The 23,642-nt window shown below is 34.8% G+C and overlaps 1 protein-coding gene across 16 annotated transcripts in view; it reads left to right on the plus strand.

Annotated features, from left to right (window-relative positions):
* NAALADL2 (N-acetylated alpha-linked acidic dipeptidase like 2) overlaps positions 1–23,642 on the plus strand; it is a 489,547-nt gene that overhangs the window by 381,398 nt on the left and 84,507 nt on the right. For all 16 annotated transcript variants that reach the window (XM_062603417.1, XM_062603427.1, XM_062603416.1 and 13 more), the window contains 2 exons: positions 2,832–3,037; positions 4,560–4,679. In XM_062603417.1, coding sequence (XP_062459401.1) covers positions 2,832–3,037; positions 4,560–4,679 — 326 coding nt within the window. The remainder of the gene's footprint in view (positions 1–2,831; positions 3,038–4,559; positions 4,680–23,642) is intronic.

The raw sequence follows: 23,642 nt of genomic DNA on the forward strand, positions 1-23,642 counted from the left end.
CTAACACAAACACATCTGTGTAATAGTGATCTTACTTGACATTTGAGCATCCGAAATGCAACCAAGATATTAAAAGCAGAGGAAATGTGATAGTTGGTAGGCCTTTTAAACCCTGAAAAACTTAACACTGATTTTGTAGCTCTGTTGGACATGGTTGAAAATGAGAAGACAGTATGAAGTCACTCTTTTTTAATGATAAATCCCTGATGTCCAGCTCATCACTACCCTGAATACTATCCCATCTTATCACATTCACAAGTATCTGGTGAATATTTTTTCTCTTTCTCTAGTCCTTTCTTTCTCTTTTATTACCTTGTGATCTCTTTCTCCACATGCTTCAGCAAATGATTATGAGAAAGGACAGCTGCTGTCTCTGTAAGCATGACCATCCTTTATCCTATGCCTTTCCTATAGTCATTTGCTTCAGGGTATTGCCTCTATTCAAAAGGGAGAGATGTGCAAAGAAAAAGAATTTCAAAGGAGGCACCAGCTGTTATTTTTTACCCTTGTTCATTCAGCTTGCATCTCCTACAGTAAATTGCTGCTTGTAGCTTTTTTTCTCATCAAAATGACCTATACTATTTTACATAAAGTCTCTTTCCACTCCCTTTCGCATATGCTGTTCACAGACTGAACAGAGATTAAAATATGGGGCAAGCATTGATCCTGTCTGCTCACCCTATGTTGGTGGCACTTCCTCTGACAACCTAGAAGCCTGTAAGGCCATTAATTTCTGTTCCCAATTTCTAACATTAAGTTGAAGAACCCGTGACTTTTCACTGTCTGTGCAACCTGTAATTAAACATCTCATGATGTAACACACAGGTTGCAAAAATCTATGTTGTAGATTGCATTTTGTTACATTAAATTCCAGTATCTGAAGGGGGCCTATAACGATGCTGGAGAGGGACTCTTCATTAGGGACTGTAGTGATAGGACATGGGGTAACGGGTTAAAACTTAAACAGGGGAAGTTTAGTTTTGATATAAGGGAGAAGTTCTTTACTGTAAGGGTGGAGAGGCACTGGAATGGGTTGCCCAGGTGAGCTGTGAATGCTCCATCCCTGGTGGTGTTCAAGACCAGGTTGGACCGAGCCTTGGGTGACATGGTTTAGTGGGAGGTGTTCCTGCCCATGGCAGGGGGGTTGGAACTAGATGATCTTAAGGTCCTTTCCAACCCTAACTCTTCTATGATTCTATGTACACTTAGATTTATATTTTGCATTTCTGCTTTTAGAAAGAAATTTTCATTTACATGCCTATTCACCGCCCAAGCAGTTAAGTGAAGATGCTGTTTTATCTGTACATAACAGATACCCTGCTTATAAAGCATTTTTATGCCTTATAAAACAACATTTCCATGAATTTTGGTAAACAAAAGTAGAAGTTCATTTTGACTGAGAGTGGTCTAATAATCAGTGTTCGTAAGTGTTCAGTTAACATTCTTTCTAGGCAGCAGTCACTGCAAAAAAAAAATGGGGAGAAGATATTGAATTTTATAAGCAAATATAAAACACAGGCCTTTCCCACCTATATGTTGCTGCATTCCAGTGTGCTGACAACAGTGAAGAATGAATCCCCTTGGATAAAGAAAGAAAACTAAAAATTTTTGCACTTTTGGAACCCAAATGACGCTTGGAGATTCTTGTGCATCTGGCATCACTTGATAACTATTCTTCTGTTCTTTATCGGTGTCCTGAAATATGGAAAGAACTCCCTTATAAGTCTAGATCTGGATCAGAAAGAGACTTTAGTAAATATTAGAACACAACCAGGAAGCAGGCCTTCAAAGAGGCTTCAGTTTTGAATTCATCTCGCACAGAAGATCCAATATTTTAATAAGGCATTCAGTATAACTCTGCTTTGACTTCTTGACACGCCTTAGTCACACTAGTCATTCATGTTGTTTCATACCTCATAATCCTTTTGGAACAAAATGAGGTTCTTTACACTTGTGACGTAGTATTTGGATTATATATTATGCCTTAAGAGATGAAGTTTTCATTTAATTTCTCTGAAAAAAAAAATAAAATGTGAGTTTGTTTTCTGGATAACCATAGGCATGTTCTTTATTTCAGGTTGAAACTTCTTGCTTTTCTTTTTATAAAGTAGTTACCTCCAGTATCATCAAAGTTGCTAGGTCTGACTTACCGTTTCTGTTTCATTCATTATATCTATTCCTCTGTCATGTCTCCTCTCTAAACCTGCAGTCCAGGTCTTTTCAGTGTCTCCTTACATGGAAGTCTAAGTCCTGATATATAACCCTTCTGGTTACCAGCTTCTCAACTGCTGTTTCTGCAATGTCTTTTTTGAGATAGGGTGGTGAGCACTGAACACTGTCTTCCAGGTGAGGGAGTACTAATACTTTGTGTATTTTCTCTATGTTTCTCATTGTACTACCACACCTTTTCTTTTCTTTTTTGGATGCTAATATGTATTGAAGATAGAGTTTCCTGCTTATTCATTTGTGATTTTTTTTGTAACACTGTAATGTGAGCTTGGGACTTTCTTATATGAAGAAGTCCTGGCTGTAAAAATGATATATGTCAGATTTATAAGAAGGGAGAATAATAAGCAACAATGAGGGCAAGGACACAGGGTTTAAATTAGGAAAATTACTAGTATATTTTTAACTAGTATTCACAGTTTTATCTATTTATAGTGTATGATTGTCTTGCATATGATCATATATTTTTTTTTTTGACAGCATTTTGTTGTATTAATGACATTACAGACTAATACAGTTAATCTTTTAGGCTTTCTAAAAATCCTTTTAATGCTAATATCCAGAAGAAATAAGATTCTCTGTCTGTCCCTTTTTTCACATTTCAGATAGATACATCATCATTGGTAGTCATCACAACAGTTTGAATATTTACAGTGGACAAGAATGGGCCAGTAGCACTGCTATCATCACAGCATTTATACAAGCCTTGACACTGAAGGTTAAGAAAGGCTGGAGACCTGACCGGACCATTGTTTTCTGCTCATGGGGAGGAACGTTATTTGGGAACATTGGTTCATATGAATGGGCAGAGGTAAAATAGCTTTAGAAAGACTTATTGCAGTAATGATCACTTTTGTTGAAAGCATAAAAACATGACAAAATTGCCGCATAGAAATTATGGTTCATTAACTAGCATGTGACGTCTGTCTCTGTGCCTTCATGAAGTCCAGAGTAAATGCAGTGAAAAAATCTGTAGAGGCAGTTCCTGTGGAATGGAGCATGTGATAACGAGACTGCAAGTTTCTATAGCTGTCCATGTTGCTTTTACAGCCTTTGGGAACTGTTCCCCTCCCTAATTCAGCAGACGACTGTAATAAAGGGCATTGCCAAAGTTTGGAGGAGAGAGAGGGGAAACCTCAGAAAAATACCTAGGCACAGGAATAGCTTAGAGGGCTTTTTCTGCTTCTTGGGGATTCAACAGTTACTAACTTTTAATTGATAGGCTTATCAATTAAAAGTGTGGCAGTAGATAATGATAGTGTGGGGAGAATTGAATCAAGACCGCACTTAATGGAGAGAACTGTACTGTGGTTTGCATTAATTGCATAAGCATTGCAGTATCTCCATGGCTTGTGCTGATTCACTTTCCAAATATTTGTGCTAAGGAGTTAGATACAATCTGACGCAGACAATTCCTTGAGCTCTTTCTTTCAGCAGAATAGAAACCTGCTTACTGAAAGAAAATCAGTGCTGTTGATCATACAGTGGACACAAGTTAATAAATTAAAGGAATAGCTAGCAGAGAGGTTCATGGCTGCTGCATTAAAACAGTAGATAAAATGAAGAGTTAATTGCTTTTTAGCATGCGTGAGAAGCAGCTAGCTCTCATTGAAGTTTCATACTTCCAACATGATTATTCTTCAAAAACAAGAGGGGTGAAAAAATCAAATTGAAAAGATCCAGGCTGGAAGCAAAATTTGTTTAGTTCCACTTCAAGTCAGCTTTACATCAGATGTAATTGCGTTACACCCCTTCTGTTCAATATAAAGAGATGCTTAACGCAAAGAGTAACCCATTACTGAGAAGGCAAAGAGAATCTTTTTTAAAAAGATAATAATTGAAACAGTTTGTAAATGCTATTTTTGTAGTCTAAAAAAGTACTAAAATGAAAACACTGGGAAAGTTATGCACTGCAGATCTGAATTTGTTCTCTAAAACTGAGTACATTTAACTGTTAGTAATGATTACTTATGAAGTTTGTCTTCTGTTTGGCAGAAGTTTAAAAGGTCATCATGTTGTTTCACAGTATGTAATGTTTTCAGTTTTGGCCTTACACATGTAGTCATTTTTAATTCCTCCCAGGCATATTTGCGTTCTGTTAGGATGATGTGTGAAATGGAATTCTATCTTACACTATAATAGAGAAATAACATTAAGATGTCCTTTGAAGTCCTTAACAGTATATTGTAAGAAGTAGTAGTTACGTAATACTTAGGCAATAACAGAGTACAAAAGCGTAGGGTTCAGTTTTTCCCTAAAAGGAGCTGAAAGAACAAAACAAGTCTTAATTATAATGATGCATAGTAATAACCATTGCTCTGCTTTTGTTGTAGGATTTTAAGAGAGTTCTTCAAAGAAATGTTGTTGCTTACCTTAGCCTCCATAATCCAGTCACAGGCAACTCAACTTTACATCCTGTTGCATCTCCTTCTCTTCAGCAACTGGCAGCAGAGGTTAGAAATAAAATATTGTCTTTCACATGTTGTTTATTAGACTACATGGTTAACCCCTTTGATGCCAATTGGGTATAGATAACTGTAGGCGGAGTTTGTTCTTGTTAAGCATTTTAAACTCACAAATACATACGAACTATTTTTACTTAATCAGCATATTGAATTTTGTATAAAAAATTATAGGGTGCATTAAGAGTTTGGAAAGGATAACTTATTTCAACAGCTCAACAAAGTCTCTACATACTTGCATGTCCTACAGCTTTTTCACCTTTTGTCAGCTTTAAAGTAACATTTTTTAATCCTCAGCACAAAGCACATTTTTCTCTTCCTAATCTGATCTTTCTATTCTGTCAATTTGCATTTAAACCTGTATGTATACCAGATGTAAAATGATGCACAGAGAGAGTATTACTCTTACTATACTAAATACTATCTAAATTATGTCAGGTTCAGTGCTCAGCTAAGCCTTTGTAACTAGTCTACAGTCAGAATATTCTGTAATTAGTTAGGCTGGTCTAAACTAATTTAATTACCTTATTGCAGTTTCTGAGGTTGCTGAATTTATTAATATTTAAAATAAATTGAAAATAATTTAAGGTACATACTAAAAGATAACAGTTTGAAGTGGTGTGCATAAAATGGGTTTCAATTTTGTTTTCATAAAGTGTGCTTTATAGACATTTTTTACATAGATTTTCCAAGCTAATACTCATTAGGTTTTCTGATGTTTCTTTGACTTACCTCTTAAGCATTCAGTACTAAACACTGCTCAAAGTAGCATCTTGAATCAAATGGAGTTTAAGATTGATCTTGCTTGGCAGTTGTTGTCCAAATAATTTAGTAAAATGGTACCAGTCAAATTGCTTCTAAGCAATGTTTTAACCACTTCTGTCCAGTGATTAGGTGGTAATTTCATCATGGAAAGGATCTGGAAAGTAGTTTATTCTGTAAGTATTGTGGCAAATGCAATGCAAAATCATTTATTTTCAGGGTTTAATTCATGAAAAAATATCTATAGTGTTTCATATAGGTGAGTTTACAGGTGCTATGGTTATGTCAATTAAAATTTTATTATTAGGTTCTGTATTTAAAACAAAAATACTATTCTGATAGGTTGCTATCCTTTCCTAACCTATTAGTATTTGCAGTCCTTTCCTTATGAAAAAAGGTATTTACCATTTAAAGGAATAAATTTATTACATTAGGTCCTTGAAATTTTTTTTTTTTTTCTCGTTTTGTTTCTTTGACTTCACATTATGATTCATGGCAGTGATCTGAAAACTGTAAGCTGTCTGAAGCTGTGCAGCAAACACTTTCATGATTATCTGTTTATCACTTTCTTTAAGATTTGATTCTTTTATTCTAATTAGTGCCACATTAGTACAAGTGTTGAAGTCAGGCCCTCTATTTTGGAAAGACAGCAAAGGAAATCTCTTTTTCACTTCTGCTTTATTTAGGTGTTCCATTTGAATGTGATGTAATATTTTGTAATTCTTGTTGTGATAGCAAATGCATCTTGTCTGGTAGTATAGATACAGCATCTCTTAGATGTCCTGCCTTGCCCCAGTTAATTAGTTTACAGTCAGTAAAACATGACTAGAACTCCATCTTTTTTTTATTCAGTAAACACTCTTCATTTCTTCTCTGATTCTTTAGTGGCTAAGGCTTTGTTGTTGAGATTGCATCCATTGTTTACTGTTTGAAGCCCCATCTAAAAAGGACAAAGCGAGTGTGAGATAATCTGTATAGTTTGTTGGGGTTTTTGTAGGATAATATTGTTTGTAATTAATGCAACAGTCATGCAGTTTGTGACGTTAAAAATATTTGAAGGAATTACTGCTTCCAAATGCTGGTTAGATTTCTGAATACGTCTGAATTGACAGTGATGGAACAGCCAAGCACAGATCTTTTTTTGTTCCCAAGGGTACTCCCAATTTGCCACGTGTCTAGGAGATTTTCTCTGGAAGACGGATCTACTTATAAAGAATATTGATTCTACTTCCAGCACCTGACAAGAAAACAGTGTAATTACAGATTACCTCAAAATTATTATCAAGGGTAAGATGTCACTTTCTGGAGCTCATCTCATCTTGAAGAAAATGTGAGTCCATTCACATGAGATTCTTGTTAACAGATGCAGGTAGCAAAGAAGTGCTTAAAGTCTAGTGAGACACAAGGATCATTTGAATTTGTAAGAATAATTCTCTAAAATGAGGTTTGCTAAAATAAAAGAAGGTGAAATGAGAATTTCTAATAAATAAAAAATGAGAAGAGAAAATAACCAGTCTTGTTTAGTTAGACAGAAACTTTCCATAATTTATGGATACATGGAAGATACTGCACTGTACCTTTGGATTCAATGATAAAAGCCATACACTCATTTTTAGATCATGATAAAAAAGACCAGCTGGAATTCTTTTTTTCCAGTGTTGTAACACTCTTGAGGAGGGGGAGACTAAGATCTGCTCACTATTTGCACCGAGGACAGAGTTGGGTTCAATGCTCATTGTTGTGCTAAAATTGTGGGCACTTCTCAGTAGAACAGAGGAAGAATGTTGTTTTGTAACAATTAATACTTGTTACAAAAGCCTGAAAAGGTTAAGTGTCAGTATTCTGGGGAAAAAAAAAACCTGCAGTTTGTCCTCTGAAAGAAAAGTAAAAATCGCACTAAATGTGTAGCACTCCACAAATGCTGCAAGGACCATCGCTTAAAGAGAAATGTGGAGAAATCACAAACTGAGATAGGCAGATGCATGCAACAGTATTTACTTTCTGTGCTATTAATATACGGCTTTTCTAAAATAAAATTTTGGACAGTCACTAACCAGTGCAGCTTCCAAAACACTTTATTTCCTTAATTTCTGGAAACTATGAAAAAACTAGGAAGTTTTTTTTTAAATGAAACATAGTTTCTGTTAATATTCTAGACGTGTAAGTAAAAAGAAAAATCACAAGCCTAATGAGCTGTCTACTACATGAGATCTGGTGGTCAGTTAAAGCACAGGATAAGTGCTTGGCTAATTAACAAAACATGACTTAAAGATATTTTATGTAAAGAGATTACATCTTTATTTTAGTTGCAGGTTTCAAAAGCAAGCTACATAAGCCATATTCAAATAATAATTTTATGTGCCTATGAGTAGAATTCAGTGGGTTCTGGTTGAAACATCAAATTACATGATGAACCTAATTTAAATATTTGGATTAATTAAGCAAAGAAGAATTCAGACAATTCTGAAACCTTGACATTTAATTCAAATCATTTTTATATAGCTATGCTAATTAGCGTCCACATTAATAAGAAGGAAATAATGCCAAATTATATTTTTGCCTACTATTTTTTTCTAAGGAAAATGATTGTTAATTTTCTCAGTTAATGAGTCACTATTTGTTGGCAGAGTGTCATTGGTAAATTGGGCTTGTTTGTTTGCTAGCATTCATCCTCTGTAAATAAAGCCTTTAATGAATTGTTCTATAATTAACATTTCACAAGTAAAAAAACTTATTATGAAACATAAATTCATTGCTGTTTTCCTTTAAGTAATTGTATGACCGCTACTGATCAGACTCCAGGTCTGCTGTTGTTGCTGACCCAAGAAAACTTATTGCTCCTGTCTCCTATGGAAAAAGGCATTTAAAGCTATCAAATAGTGAGTGTTAAAAGTAACTGTATCAAGTATTGTTCCATGCTATTTAGCTTTATTTATTTCTATTAATGGAGTAAAAGGCTTAAAACATCTTTACATTTAAAGGTGGTATTATTAACAGAAAATTACTTTTTCTTTTTGAAGTAGAATTGAAGATAAACTTCTTTATAGATGCTTGTTACTATTATTTCTTGATTTAAAAAAATAATCTTACATTAATGTCAGCATTGATTCTTTTCTTCCAGCTTATATGTGTTACTCATTTATTTTGTTTTACCTTCAGTATTTAAGAATGGATCTACAAGCATCATGTATCAGTAGGATGTAAAGAAGAAAAGAACATTAAAATATTGAGTTGCTTGTTGTATGCCGTGTAACAGAAGATTATAGCTTTCCCATGAATTTTCAGGCTTTACCTGTTAACTGCCATTAGTGTTATAATGGAGTGGTGATGTAATTTTTTATATTTGTGTTGAAAATAAATAAACCTCTTGAGAATCAGAAATTTATGCTGTGAACACTTGTCTCAGGAATTCATAACTACGTTAAAAGGGTGCTGTTAATATAGACAGTAATTCATTAAGATGCTACTTCTCCAGTGTGAAAAGCAAAGTTTCATTTAATGATGAATATGATTTTCAGGTTACACCAGGTCCTTTCCATCTGCTAACAATGCACTTATTTGGACAAAACATTGCTTTGTCCACTGTTGAATACTTTTTCACTCTTCCTCTAAATTAAACAATTTTAATAGATAAATACCAATCTAGACAGTGGTTAATCATTTAAACCTACTCATACATTTTGATGTTATGAAAATACTCTTGCTTTTAACCGTAGGGAAAAAAAGCTTGTTAGCAAGGGAGAATGCAAATGGACTAGTTTTATGCTATGAATATTACTGATTATCTGCTGAAAGTCCTTTGTTTCTAGTAAATCAAGCTTTTTGCCTCCAGGTCCGTCCCTATCATTAAGAAATTAAAATATTAAATTTTTCTGCTAAAAGCATACATGATGTATATTTTCAGGGGGTTTGTTGTTGTTTTGAAATGTAAATGTCAACTTTGATAGCTATTGAAGATTAAATTGAAGAAATCTGGACATTTTCCTATCTTTAAATGTGGTGCTGAAGTAAGGGAGTTTTAAGTAATTCCTTACCTGCTGTAGAATGGATTGTGGTTCTAGGCTTCTATTGTCCAACTGAATTAAAACTGTCCAATGTAATAAGCTGTAGTATATTATAGAATTGGTTTTTTCCTTCCAGAGACTTTATCCATACCGTATTAGAAAAATCGACTTCAGTTCTGTCTAAATATTGGTTTGTTTAATTTCATCTTACTGCCCCTAGTTATTTCCCTTTAGAACTAACTTTTTTCATGTTAATAGAAAGACATTTTCTTAGTGATAGAAAACCTTTCATACTATGTGGAGAGTTCAAAAATAAACTTCTAGTTCTTATGAAAGATGATAGATTAACTGGTTTAGATATTTAAAATTTTCTACATAAACACAGATCATTGAGGACTGGGCAGAAAACTAGATTTGTAGAAATATGGGAAGGTGGTTTTTTTTTTTTTTGTTCTTAAGCTCTTTTTTCCAGAAAGAGTAAAATTATATCTGTAGTCTACGAAGACAGTAACTGCTTTGGAAAGCCTTGACCTGAGTCCCACTGGGAAATGGGTGAAGTAAACAGCATGTCATTCTGCTCATACTAGTGGATTTTCATGTTGGAAGCTCTTTTCTACCATGCACCCTTGCCATGCATGCTTAGAGGATTCTCATGTGTTTTAGTGTTCAGATTCACCTGTATATCCTGAAGTTGTCATCACACATGCTCAGCAAATTTGTTGCAATGCATGAGTCAGTTTAGCGGCCATGACTTTCTGAACTCATAATTAGCTGGCTTTGTTTGTTTTTTTATCATTCACTTCTATCTTAGATGGATATATAGTCAAAATAGACTTAATTAGCAAAGTTATAATTTGAATGGTTTGGAAATCACCTTAAAATTCTAGTGATTGATTTGTTTTGATAACATGCCTGTCTTTTACTACCCAGGGTTGTCTTTAACTTTTAACTTTGTAAATTTGTCACCCAAAGTGTCCTTTTAATTTCAGTGTTGGTGCAGTTACATTTCCTTTACATGAAAACATAAACCGGATTCTTTTAAAACTATTATTTGAATTTCTGTGCCTATTCTATAGGCATAACTATATAATAAATTCCTAAATTTGGGAAGAAAAAAAGCACAAACAAACAAACAATATAACCCCCCTGACCACTTCTGTGATAGTCATCCAAAGGAGGGAAGAAAATTAGAAAACTCGTGTTTAGGCATCTTTCTTGGCAAGAACTTAGTAAAAGCCTTTGATGAATTCTTCAGATCCAAAAGTTTGTGATGGTTAAACTATGTATGAACATGCAAAATAAAATGAGAATAGCATATACTGATTCAGAGCTGTGGAAGAAGTGGGGAAAAACATTTCATATGCATTTAAAGCTGTCATAGCTTGAATAATCACAACCATTAACTGAAACTATTGTAGGGAATCCCTGTTCATTCGTTTTTCATGCACTGTTCATCTGTTCTCCATCAGAAGATTGTAGTGGTGGTGTCTTGTTCTGTTTGAAAAACTACAAAATAGGGGTAAGAATGGATGTCATCAAGACACTTCTTAAACTGGAAGGAAATTTCAGAAGCAATTTCAAGCCGATCAAATATGGGTGAAAAAATCTCTGTATTTTCTAAATTATTAATGAGGTTTTAATCAGTAAAGTAGTTGAGATGCCCTTTTAGTTAATGAGTCAAAGAATCATAATTCCCATAGTGTTACTGCTCCTGTCTTTACACAGAATGTGACTTCACTGAATATACTAGGGAAAAAATTTACAGCTCATAATCTGTGATGTCAGGAAAAGAAAAAATGCAGGAAATGGTTTTCCTGAAGTTTCTGCAAATAGCTTTTTTGGCAGGTAAAAGGTCATACAGTTCAAAGCTTTGTCTCTTTACAGAGCTTTGAAGGTGATTTCAGAACCAGTTTTGTAGCCATCTATTTTAAGACTTTAATGTTTAGGATCTTTTTGAAGAGCCTTCTAATATTTAGGAGAGATGCTAACTTCTGAACTTTCTATCATGAATAGATCCCTGATTAGATATGTTATTGTATAATTACTTGAAACCTGTCTTGCATGGTGTATGTCATTCTTTGCATTTTGTTTGCTGTTAAGCTTCGTGTAATGATTAGATTTTTATTTAAAGCAAGTAGCAATAATTATTTGCAATTTTCACACAAAATATTTAATTAACTTCAAACACCACAAAAGGATCATAAAACTTATTTCAAAATATCTTCAAACAAGCTTGTAAAACAGTCGCTTGCAAGGCTAAGATGGAACTGAATGTTCAGAATCGAGGGTGCTTTGGAACCAATTATATTTCAGTGGATACTTCTTTGGGGCTCTGGGGAATTGGAGGGGAAAAAGCACATAAAATCTTTTCTTCCCTTTCAATAAATGTATCATTGTTGTAAATGAAATACAAAAATGTAGTTTGGTTTATTGGGTTTTGTTTGGCTTATTTCTATAAAGGCAATGAGAATTTTATTTTACAGATTCTACACATAATAGTGTGATTATGTACAGTGTACATACTAATGACTATGTAAAGCACCTTTGATGGTACAAAACCAAAACTTGTAAGGACTTCAAGCAGTAACGTGATCCAGTTCCTCATCGTGCTGCAAAACTAAGTCTCTCTGATGTGTTTTAGCTTCCAGTCTACAAGCTTCTACAACTTTCTTAGATAATCTCTGCTTGGCTTCTATCACAGTACCATTTGGAAATTATTTTTCATCTACTGAAGTCATCCCAGTGAAAGACTAATCTTTCGTTCACTAGTGATCTTTATTCTTTTTTGCAACAAATTTGTTACATATTGAACAAAAGTTATCATTATGCACAAAAGAAAATTACATACTTTAAACACTGAATATCAGCTTCAGAAAATTGACACATCTTCCTTAAATTTAATATGAAATTCAGTGTTTAGCATTAATTGGTATGTCTCAGACTAGCAACTGAAATCTGTTAAATCCTTACCAATTGAGGTGCATGGGGCAAAATGGTATCCTGGCTGGTTATCCAGTGAGGATAATGCATCTTCAGAGTAAAGGGTATTTGGAATATACCTTTGTAAACCAAAGCAGCTAACTAGTGAGTGAACCTGGAACCAAATGCATTTCAATAAACTAAGCTAAATTAATCTGGGAACAGCATGTCTCTTCCAAATGCCTTCTCTCTTTATCTGAATTTCTTTTTTAAAACATTTTTCTTAATTCTCATTCATGTGAAAATCTCCATTTTCCTTTTGAGTCTCCTTAGATCTTTTAAAAAATGTTAGTCCCTAGATGTTAGTTTTACAGTGCTGTGACATATTTCACTTATTCTGCAAAATGGCTTTGTGTTTGCATTTGTGGTTTTTTTCAATCTCACTGTTCTGATAATGGAGAAGAGATTAAGAATGGAGTTCTAGTTTCACTTATATTTCTATAAAAATGAAATGTTGTAACCCTAGTGATTTAAGTATGTTTTTCCTGATACACCAGTATAGACAGAAAAGAACTGGGTCTTGACTTCTAATTTATTTCCCTGTAAGGATGATGGAGTTTTCTCCGTCAGCAGTAAAAATTATGGCTTGTAGTCTCCATGGAAAGAGCATTATGTTTGTGGTGACAGAGGTACTGAAGGCATCTGGTCCCGCTCATCAAAACCTGGATAGACAGGTGACGCTACTTATCTTGTGAATGATGAAAAAAATCCATTTGTTTTATGGAATCACGGAATGGTGAAGTTTGGAAGGGATCTTAAAAGTCATCTATTTCCAACCCCCCTGCCAAGGCCAGGGACACCTTCCACTAGACCATGTTGCTCAAGGCGCCCTCTAACCTGGCCTTGAACACTTCCGCAAATGGGGCAGCCACAGTTTCTCTTCAACCAAAAGGTGTTACAGTATCTCAGCGTCCTCACAGTGAAGAATTTTTTTCCTAATACCTAGTCTAAATCTTCCCTTTTTCACCTTAAAGCTATTCCCCCTTGTCTTGTCACTACACACCATTGGAAAAGGCCCCTCTCCAGATTTCTTGTAGGTCCCCTTTAGGTACTGAAAGACTGCTATAACATCTCCCTGGAGCCTATTCTGGAAGTAGATTGTACGCTTGCTGACACCTGAGCTTGATGTTCTAGTATTTAATCCCTCTTTTAAAAGAAAGTGGTAAATAATCATAGCTTATCATTTCTTCTTTCTGACATCCTGTACTTCCCCATGAAAGCAGACACAACTACTATGCAGCATTCTGCCATGCAGATTTAGCATTGGATACTTGTGCAGCACTGCTTATAGTAATGCTGTAGCTCAAGGCAAAAAATTCTGATAACTTAAAGCCTACCTATGACCTTTTAAAAAGAGAGCTGTTACACTATGTGAAAGGAGGAGAGCTCATAGATGACTTTTAACTGGGACAATGTGTTTGTGCTCCGCGAAGAACACATTGCCTTGGGCTTTAGTGTAAATATTTTGGTCCTTATTCTGATTTCCTGTAAGTTAATGTACACTGAGAGGAATTATATGAGGACTTACGCAGCCACACCGGTGTAAAAGTGGGGTAAAAGATGAGAGATTTGAGGTTGTTATGTCACTACTGAACTCTGGTTTTCCAGCAGAGTTGGCAGGCTTTTTTTTTTTCTTTTTGTTGGTTTGTTTGTTTATTTATAATGTGGTTTAAAAAAGCACAACTTTATTTTATTTTATTTAAAAGGCTCCTGGTAATTAAGTACTGAGGTAAGTTAACTGAATACCACTGTTGTTGAGTAAAAAACCCTCCAATTATTGTAATTTTTCTGAAGGACTACCAAGCAAAACACAGGAATATTTAAGTAGTCTCTGAATCTCAGACAGCATGAACACAAATCCTAGGATTCTTCTGAAAATCCTGAAAACCTATGGTAGAGTAGTTCATCACATCCATGTTGTTATGTACTGGAGGAATTGCACTACGTCTGACTTGATGGCAACTATTAGCAAGTGCTTTCTTGCAATAACAGGGACATGTTTTTCTGGCTGAACAGAGCAGTGACAGGCCCTCACTCCTCTGTGAGATATGCCAGCTCAGATATCCCTCCTTTGAATTGAACTACCTACATCAACTGCATCGGCATGATTACTTGTGTTGACCCATAAGATATTTGCAAGTATCAGTATTTCTAACTGTACGAACTGAGATCTTTATGAATTTTTTCTTAGGCACATCTTGTTTCTTACCCCCCCATTTCCTACGGAGCACAAGCCCAATAAGGGTCTTTTAGAATTTCATTAAATCCTTGTCATTATTATCATTCCAAGTCTGAGAGTAGAGCTTGTTAATTAGCCAGAGCATCCTCTGGATCATTGCTTTGGCGTCATGTATTAACATTTTAAGGCTATCTTGGTCTCCTTCATCAAAGTATTTACTTTTAAGACAAACATAATAATTTAGTATTGATGATGTTATAATAGTTTCAAATTAGTACAAATTCTGAGTATGATCATACAGCAGTACTAACATGAAGGAGATTTTCAAAGATACAGGTAAAGAAAGGTGTTCAACTTAACTGGCTTTCAGTTAAAGAAGGTTCCCTGATTGGCCTTTGTTCTTTTGAAAATTATATAGAAAGAGACAAGATAGACTAGCAGTAAGGAAAAACAAAAATTATCCCTTTTTTACTAACAATGGAGTGAAGTATGGGGAGGTGAATAGGACTTGACAAAGTCACAGATGAAGAAAAAGAGAGAATTTAATCCAGATCTCATGGCAAATGACTAAAGAGGTATGAATTCTTAGTCTTTTATTCTACATTTGGGCACTCTTAAAACATTGGGCATTAAGTTTACTTGTTAATCTTAAAAGTGCTTCAGAAATAGCAGTTGGAATCAGTTTAAATTGCATAGTGCAAGTTGTTAATGTACTATGCATTAATGTTTACACTATGGTGTATTTCACGTTCAGTTATAATGTTGAAAATTTTGCAAAATGTTTCATTCTTTAAATGGTTTATTGATGTTGAATGAAATTTCCTTAACTAAATCTTTTCTGTTCATGTATTTTTTTTCTGGCCCTTATTTTCTCAAGTTCATTTGTTGTTTGGAATGGTTTGCAAACTATTTTCTGCATCAGATCTGTTATTGACCTGAAAGCAGCGTGCATATATCCAACATCCCAGATTTAAGTTGGTTAATATAGAATTCAACTTCTTTTTTTTGATTGGATGAGCTTCCTAATGTTTTAGGATCACATTTGCTTCATTTATATAAATTATTTCCTTCTTTAGTCATGTAGCTGTCTCCAAATATTTTGCAGCTTGTGCCACAGCACCTTCCCGACAGGAAGTGGTATTAGGTCAAATGCTTGAATTCAGATTACTCAGTTTTACTTAAAAAAAAAAAAAAAATTGTCACTGCCTAGTGATAAAAACCTTGACTTGGCTGAGAAATGCTGAGGTACTATTGCTTTCAGGTTTGCTATGCAGATGAATGAGAAAGGTGGGGGGTTGTTGATGGTGGTAGCTTGTTGTTTTGGGGTTTTCTTTTTACTCAGTTTTAGTTTCCTGTTAGGGTGGTGAGGCACTGGAATAGGTTGCCCAGGGAGGTTGTGAATGCTCCATCACTGCAAAACCAGGTTGGACGAGGCCTTGAGTGATATGGTTTAGTGTGAGGTGTCCCTGCCCATGGCAGGGGGGTTGGAACTTGATGATCTTAAGGTCCTTTCCAACCCTAACTATTCTGTGATTCTGTGATTCTATATACTGTGTTGGAACCAAGCTGAAAATAATTCCGGACATAATTTTTTTTTTAATTTCTTTAAATGGAAAACATTAGCCTTCTTAATGTACACTATTACTGTTTCTCTCCACTCCAGTCTCTCTATATATATTGAATGCTGCATTAGAAAGGTTGGGGTTTGGGGTTTTTTAATCGGTGCTTTTAGTTCAGCCTGATTGGCTCATATTTTAACTTATTTTTCAGTGTTCTGAGAAGTCAATCAGGCTGCACTCAAATATGGTAAAATGAAGCACTTGAAGTGAAATTTCCAGCTCTAGAACTCATCTGCATTGCTATTTTTGAGCACAGTTTTTAACAAGCCATCCAAATAATGCTTTCAGAGATATTAAAGTACTAAAATTTGAAACTAGGTATGTTGTCCAATGCCATTCAACAAAGTGGCAAATGTTAGTATAGTGGGTGATAATTATTAGTATTTCTGTATTGTGTCAACATGCAGATACTTAGAGAAACAGAATATTTTATTACAAATGTTCCATTGCTACTTATGTCTTAGTAGCATGGAGATTGGTTTGGAAAAATACAGTTTAAGAAAAATATGTGAGTAGTTTCTTACATTTACTTCCATTTAAGTAAAGTTTCATCTTTAGTTCCAGCTTTGGGTCATCACTTTCTTTGTGCAGTTTGTTGTTTGAGTTTTTTTGTTTGTTTGGGTGGATTTTGTTGGTTTTATTTGGGGTGGGATGGTTTTTAGTTTGGTTGGGGTTTTTAGTTGGATTTTTTTTTTTGTGATGGTGGTGGTGCGTTTTTTTCTTTGGTTGGTTTTGATTTTGGTTTGTTGTTGGGAGTTTTTTGTTGTTTGTTTGAAGTTTTTCCCTTTAAAGGTCCAGGATTGAAGCTGTAGCTGTATAATGAATATTTTACTATTTCTTTAAAAAATTATTTCTCATACAAGAAAAAGTCATTCTAATCTCTCTTGTGACTTTTGAAATATCATGTATTTGTAAATAAACTTCTCAGAGAATAATATGTCTCCCTCAGATTTATTCAGTTTTCATAACTTTTCAAAGTACTATTCATGAGACAATCTACTGTACCTCAAGAACATCAGTGTAACTGATGGTCACTCAGCACTTCTGAAGATGTAAGCCATATATCTTAGAAGGCCAAATCAAAGGTGTGAACTGAATGGTAAGAAGGAGCATATACTAGGCATAGTTTTAGGTAGGAGAATTTGATATTTTTTCACTAATGCTTTCGTACTCAGTAAACCAGCAGTAGGTGAATATGGAGTCTTTATGGGAGAGTGTTCACTGCAGCATCTCTAAAGGACATTTGCTTATGCTAATTCATAGAAGAAATTATATGGCCATAAGTCTGTTGTAGTATTTTTTTCAGCCACTATTATTCCACAGTCAGAATACAGGTGACAGATAAAAATACAATATTTTCTCAGAATAAAAATAGGCAGGCAGATATATATTTAATTCTTTCACTGTATTTCAGTTCATACAGGGTGAAGTATGTTGTAGTGTAAGTATATCACAGTGTAACAGGTATGCACAAGGCTCTTAGCATGTTTCTTTACGTTTATAGGTCAAACATTGCCTAGTACACAAATTTTATGAGTAACTACTAAATGCAGTGTAATATATTTGCAAAGATGTGATTTTTAAATATTTGGCTACTTATCACATAGTTGTACTCTGACACTTGCCAAATATGATCAAAATAATCACCAGAAAATGGAAGAGATTTTACTTATAAGTCTATGTAAAGCACTTATGTAACATCTTTTGCCTCCTTCTTAAATACATCACTGTAATATCTTTCCTTTTATGTTTCTGTTAAGATGTTAGGCTTGGATAGATACTTAGATTCAGAAAGCTGTTGTTAGGCACTGAGAGGTTTGTGGCTTTAAGGTTGAGGAGGTCTGGAGGTCTTTTCCCTCAGACTTAGGAAAATTAATAAAATGGGCTAAGCAATTAAGGAACGTTCTGGCACCAGCACCAGCAGCTCTGCATTCGAGGAAGCCGTGTCAACTGTGAAACGCGAGCTTCTAGACTGATGGTGTAGGAAAAGCTCTGAACTTTGGCTCCTCTGTGTGCTGCATCTCAACAATACTGACATATCAATAGTCAGGGGGAGGCTTGGGGACCCAGTACATTTGTAAATTAGATATTTGATAACATGAGTGGTTATAGCTTCTGGACGTTAAGGTCTGACCAAATTTGACCTTTGTAGCCAATTTGGACAGATTGAGGTTTGATTCTCTAGTATCTTTACTCAGAGTTTAGAATTTGAGTATTCACTCAGCTGTTCTGCGACATATTTTTTAATGGATACATTTACTCTTTTCATAAATATTTTGCAGTTGGGGCAAACAGTAAAATGTGTTGGCTATTCAGGCTGAAGGCCTGAAGTGAAAGGGTTATTTATTGTAGAGAAGTTACATACACATTAATCATTCTTTGTGTAGTCTTGAGAATGTTAGGTACATAAGATATGCTTCAATGCATGTGCATCTTATCTCTGTTGGTAGTAACTTGGCATATGTTTTTAGGTAATAAGTATCTACTAATTTTCTGTGCTGGTACTTTATGTATCTTTTGAAAGTAGAAATCTCCTTCTGGAAAAGATCCAGAAGGATCCAGTGATTCTTTGTTTGTGTGTCTGTGAGATTTACTCCAAATGCATATTTGAATGCCCATTCCGAATAGTCCTTCTTATTTGTTATATTCTAGTGAACTATGATTCTATGAAAACTGGTGGTAAGGTAAGTTTTCTTGCATAAAATTGGGAAATGGTTAGTGCAAATTAACAACTGGGATCTAAGGGGGGGGGGTTGGGTGGTGGTGATTTTGTGGTTCGTTGTTTCTGGGGTTGGGTTTTGGTGGTTTTGATTTTTTTTATTTTGTTTTGTGTTGTTTTTTTAATTGTAGTTCTTTTAAGGACATACAGGAGGAAAGAGACAGTAGGAACTTTGGATCTTGTTCAGTGTTAACTGTTTGAGAATGTGGCATTTTGGTGATTTGCCTCTTAAAATGACAATCTCAGATTAATGTTACTCTAAAAAAAATCCAGTCAGAAAGTCAGTAGCTGAATTTTGGTTTAGTTTTCACCTCCTGACTAGTATTTTCAGACTAATAGGATGTCTTAAAAATTAGGGAAACCTATATGGTTAATTTGATCAGTCATACTACATAAACATGAAGTTTTTAAGTTTGCACAAAATCTGTAATTGAAAGTTATTAGACAGCTATGGCATCCTATGCAGGAACTGAAGAAGAGGAAAGATGAAGTAATTGTTTTGCAGGGTCTCTAGATCACATAAGGCAATGGAGCCCAGAGTACCAAACCTGAACTGTAGGCTGAGTTACAGCACTGAACAATGAAGACTACAGGTGTTCTAGAAGCCAAAAGAATTGCAATGACCTGTGTAACTGTAAATTCATTAATTTTGATAATAACCACAGATAAAGTATTGATAATTGATTTAAACAAGACTTAGAAGGAGGATAATTAATACCAGTCAGGTTTTTTCTCACAGAACTCACCTTCATAAAACTTTTTTTTAGTCTTTTGAGGGACTGATACCTTTCTTTTATAGAGGTAGCAGTACAGACGTATATGGAACATCTTGTATAGTATTCTATGAGTTTACAATAAGAACAATGCCTTGGGATAGCAGTTAATTGCACAGATTTCAAATTTACACAGGCTGACTGATAGATCTTCTGTGGTGTTACCCGCCAATAGAGAACCATCATTAAATAACGATTGTCCTGCCAGCATTTTTCAGGCAGCAGCACTGGATTCAGTACTACTCAACACCTTCATTATTTATTGGATAAAAAAATCACTACTATTAAAGTATGTGAATGGTAAAACATAAAGGATAGCATAAGAATCAAACACTGGAACAAATAAAACCATACAAATTCATGTGTGAACTATAAACCAGTATTTTAAGAGTAAGCACAAGGAAACAGTAGAACCAATTACTTTGTAAAAGATGGATTATTTCATCTTTTAATACCTTTAGACAGAGATTAGCATTTTGGGTATATGGTATTCTTTATCTGCAGTAAAGCAACTGATCTCAGTAAAAGAATATTCTCTTCCTTTTTTTTTTTTTTAAAGCTAAATTCGACAACATAACAGTTGTATTTGGCTTCAGATCCACAACTGTCAGTTGTTACAGAAAGAATGTTGCTAAACGGAGCTATGTTCTTTCATATGATTTCTATTAAATAACAGCCATACCAATAACCAGTACAATGAAAATCATGTTCTGGAACTTCCAGTATGTTTATATTTTGGAAATGTGTGTCTGTGTGTGTGTATTCCTGCTTGATTTCATATCTATGAATAATACTTCTGAGCTTAGGGAAACTCTTCATAAAATTATTTACACATACAATTATGGTAGTGAGGGCAGAGATGCAAACTGTGGAAGGTGGACGGCACACAGAAGGATGTAATACAGAGAAAAAAATGAGCTTATGTTTATGTGAATCAAAAGTTTTACCAATTAAAAACTATTGGGTTGTGAAGTAAATTTTCTCCACACTGCTGACTAGAATCTGCAACTTTGGAAGTTTACATTGATATCGTATTATTTAGTATTCTCAAAAATAGGTATATATAGCTTTCGTTAGTCTTCCTTAAATGGTAAGAGTAAATAGCTGTAGATTACACTTTACTGAATTTGTCAATTTATCAGTGCATTTTTCTCTGCATGCATTGTTTCGGAGTGTTTGATTTCCTTGGAGCAAAATTAGCTTAAAGATCAAAATCTGGAGTATTAAACCTGAAATATAATGTAATATCTATTTTTCGCTAGAATATTTTGCAGTAGTTAAAAGCTATTTTGTTTTAGTCTTATAGATCTGTACCAATAAATTCTGAAATAAAATACATTATCAGTCGCTCTGGGATTTGCTTGCTTGTTATGAAAGAATAGTGACATATCCCTAGAACCTTGTAAACAGTAAAACCCCACATTTTCTCATAAAAATTAAAATTTGGTTTTTGTCTTCCCATACTTGACATTACATAGCAATTACAATATCCCTATTCAGTACTGTAGATGGGTTTTGGAAATATCTCAGATAATAACCTTAATTTTTGAGGCTGCAAAGAACACAACATTTGGGTGTATGTTGCGTTTTAACTAATAGTTGGCTCATGTGTGTTTTAGTGAATATATTTTCAGAGTTACTTGCACTACATAGGTTTCATGTGTCTGGATAAAATCCCATTTTATTCAACTAGTTGTCATCCCAAGCCTTAATATTTCATTGTTCTTGAAACCAAAGTCAAGTGAATTTCTATGGAAACCAGAAAGAAAAAGTCATTTGACTAGTAACAGATGCACTACTGCTTTCTCTTCTGTACCTTTTTTTTTTCAACTCCATATTTTACTGTTTTCCTGTCCAGTACAGAGGCAATATCACAGATACTTACTTATGGTATAAGTAGATAGAAGTTGGAACAATCCAGTCATAGAAAACTTGCATTGCACTGCCTAAGTGAGGGTTTACAGTGCTTCACCTGTCCCAAAGTTTTTTTGCACCAGTGCTGTAAAATAAAATCATTCATCATCTTTTGGATCATTTATCTCCCAGTAGAGCCTGGAGACCAGTATTTGTGGTGCTGTCTGATACACTTTAATAAATCTGCTTCGTGATGAGCTTTCTGAAAAATGCAGTTGATAGAGATACTTGATATCTTAACTGCATGTACTGTTATTATTCCATTTGCTCAATTCCCACTGAAATCCAGAAGAGTGGTGTTTTTTTAAAAATATGATAGTAGCTTCTTGACCTTTATGCCCTGTATGGACTAATAGGAGTGACTTTCCATTTCAAAGAATGAAAAGTATTTTCGTGTGTGACTGGGAAAGGAGTGATTTGTTGATGCATAGTTGCTTTTGAGGAGTTTAAATGTCAGACCAAGGTTTTAGGGCAGGGTAAAGCTTTGCCAGCAGTAAATTACTTTGGCCTGATTCCAGGGTAGTGCCGTAAGGGGAGATTTGCGATAATTTACCAGTGTGGCAAGAGAGTTCCTCCAGAGTATTACATGTGATTTTCTGTGTTCTGTTGCAAAAAAGTTTTTTTCATTACTGTATATTGCAATTGAACTTACCCTGGTCTTTGATTGTAGTAGCAAAAGAGACGTTTTGACTGCAAATTTCCCCTGCACTTTAAAAACCTGACTGTGCCACTTGTTATGCCATGTTTATTTGTATACACGTTCTCTCTTCCTTGGATGATGTGGTGTTATGAGTCTGTCCTGCCTCTGAGTGTATTGTTATGAGATGTGCAGGATGATTCAGTAGGATTCTTAGTTTCTGGAAAAGAGTCGGTATGATACTGGATATTGGGAGTGTGTGTAGAGCAGGAGGGTATGTGTGGCACGTAATATGTTCACATGTGTAACAGGGATAAATGATGTAGTATCATTTGTATCAGGGATATTTATTTTTTTTTCCCCTAGTGATACACTATAGATTATGTTGTATTCATAAGTAGCAGATTGTAGATCTCAGCACAGTGAAACACTGCACTGCATGGGGAAAGGGTAGCAGGTTGACTTTCACTGCAGATGTGAGGCATCTGTTTTTCTGGGTCAGCTTTATGATAAGGCTCAGAAGGATGTTACTTGTGAGCTGATTTGTACTTTGAGAAGTGGGTTTTTGAAGGAATAGTGCTGAAGACATTTCTGGTAGAAATAGCACAGATCATGAATACTGTGTAGTTCAGAAAGATAGCGTGAAGAAAATATTGATAGTTTGGCAAAATTCAAATTAGAGTAGGTGCAAGCTGTCGTATCCAACTAACTGTGGCAAGCTTCTAATATTAGATGTTGCAATACAAATACAAGTTTTGCTCTGTGCGTGGTTTTGTTTTTTGTTATTTTTGTTAAAGTAGGTCAGTGATGGGGTAGCTTGAGCCATTTGGTTAGGTAACTGGGAAACACAGCTTCTGCAGGTGTGTGCTGTGCATACTAATAGGGCTAGTATTGATAATTAAAAAATCCATAAATTTACTTTCAGAGGTTGTTTTCTAGGTGAGCCTTAATTCCCTTTTTAGCAGAAAGTATATAGTGGAAGTTTTTCTCTCCTGTTTTTTTGGTTTGGTTTGGTTTTTTGGTGTTTTTTTTTTTTGCTATTAAATTCAAGACCACTGAACATTATTTTACTGTGTATTAATTTGACATCCAACCTCACAATGACTGTCCTGTCTGGGACACTTACAAGATCTTGAAACATAATATAACACTTTGAGTGTACATGTCTTTTCCCTTTAGAGGGACAAGTAACTTCTTTTTCTTCCTGTGGAATATAGAGAAGCAAGACTGTAATCACACTTCTGTCATGAATTATTTAAGGCTTGTTTGCATGATGGATCCCAAAATGAGTAGCATGGCAGAACCTGATCATAACAGAGTTAGACTACGCTGAAATGGGTTCATAGTCTTTCTACTTACTGTAGAATG

The sequence above is a fragment of the Pezoporus occidentalis genome, unplaced genomic scaffold, assembly GCF_034315485.1.
Source record: "Pezoporus occidentalis ecotype Australia unplaced genomic scaffold, CSIRO_AGI_Poc_V1 ctg8, whole genome shotgun sequence".
NCBI classification, from domain to species: domain Eukaryota; kingdom Metazoa; phylum Chordata; class Aves; order Psittaciformes; family Psittacidae; genus Pezoporus; species Pezoporus occidentalis.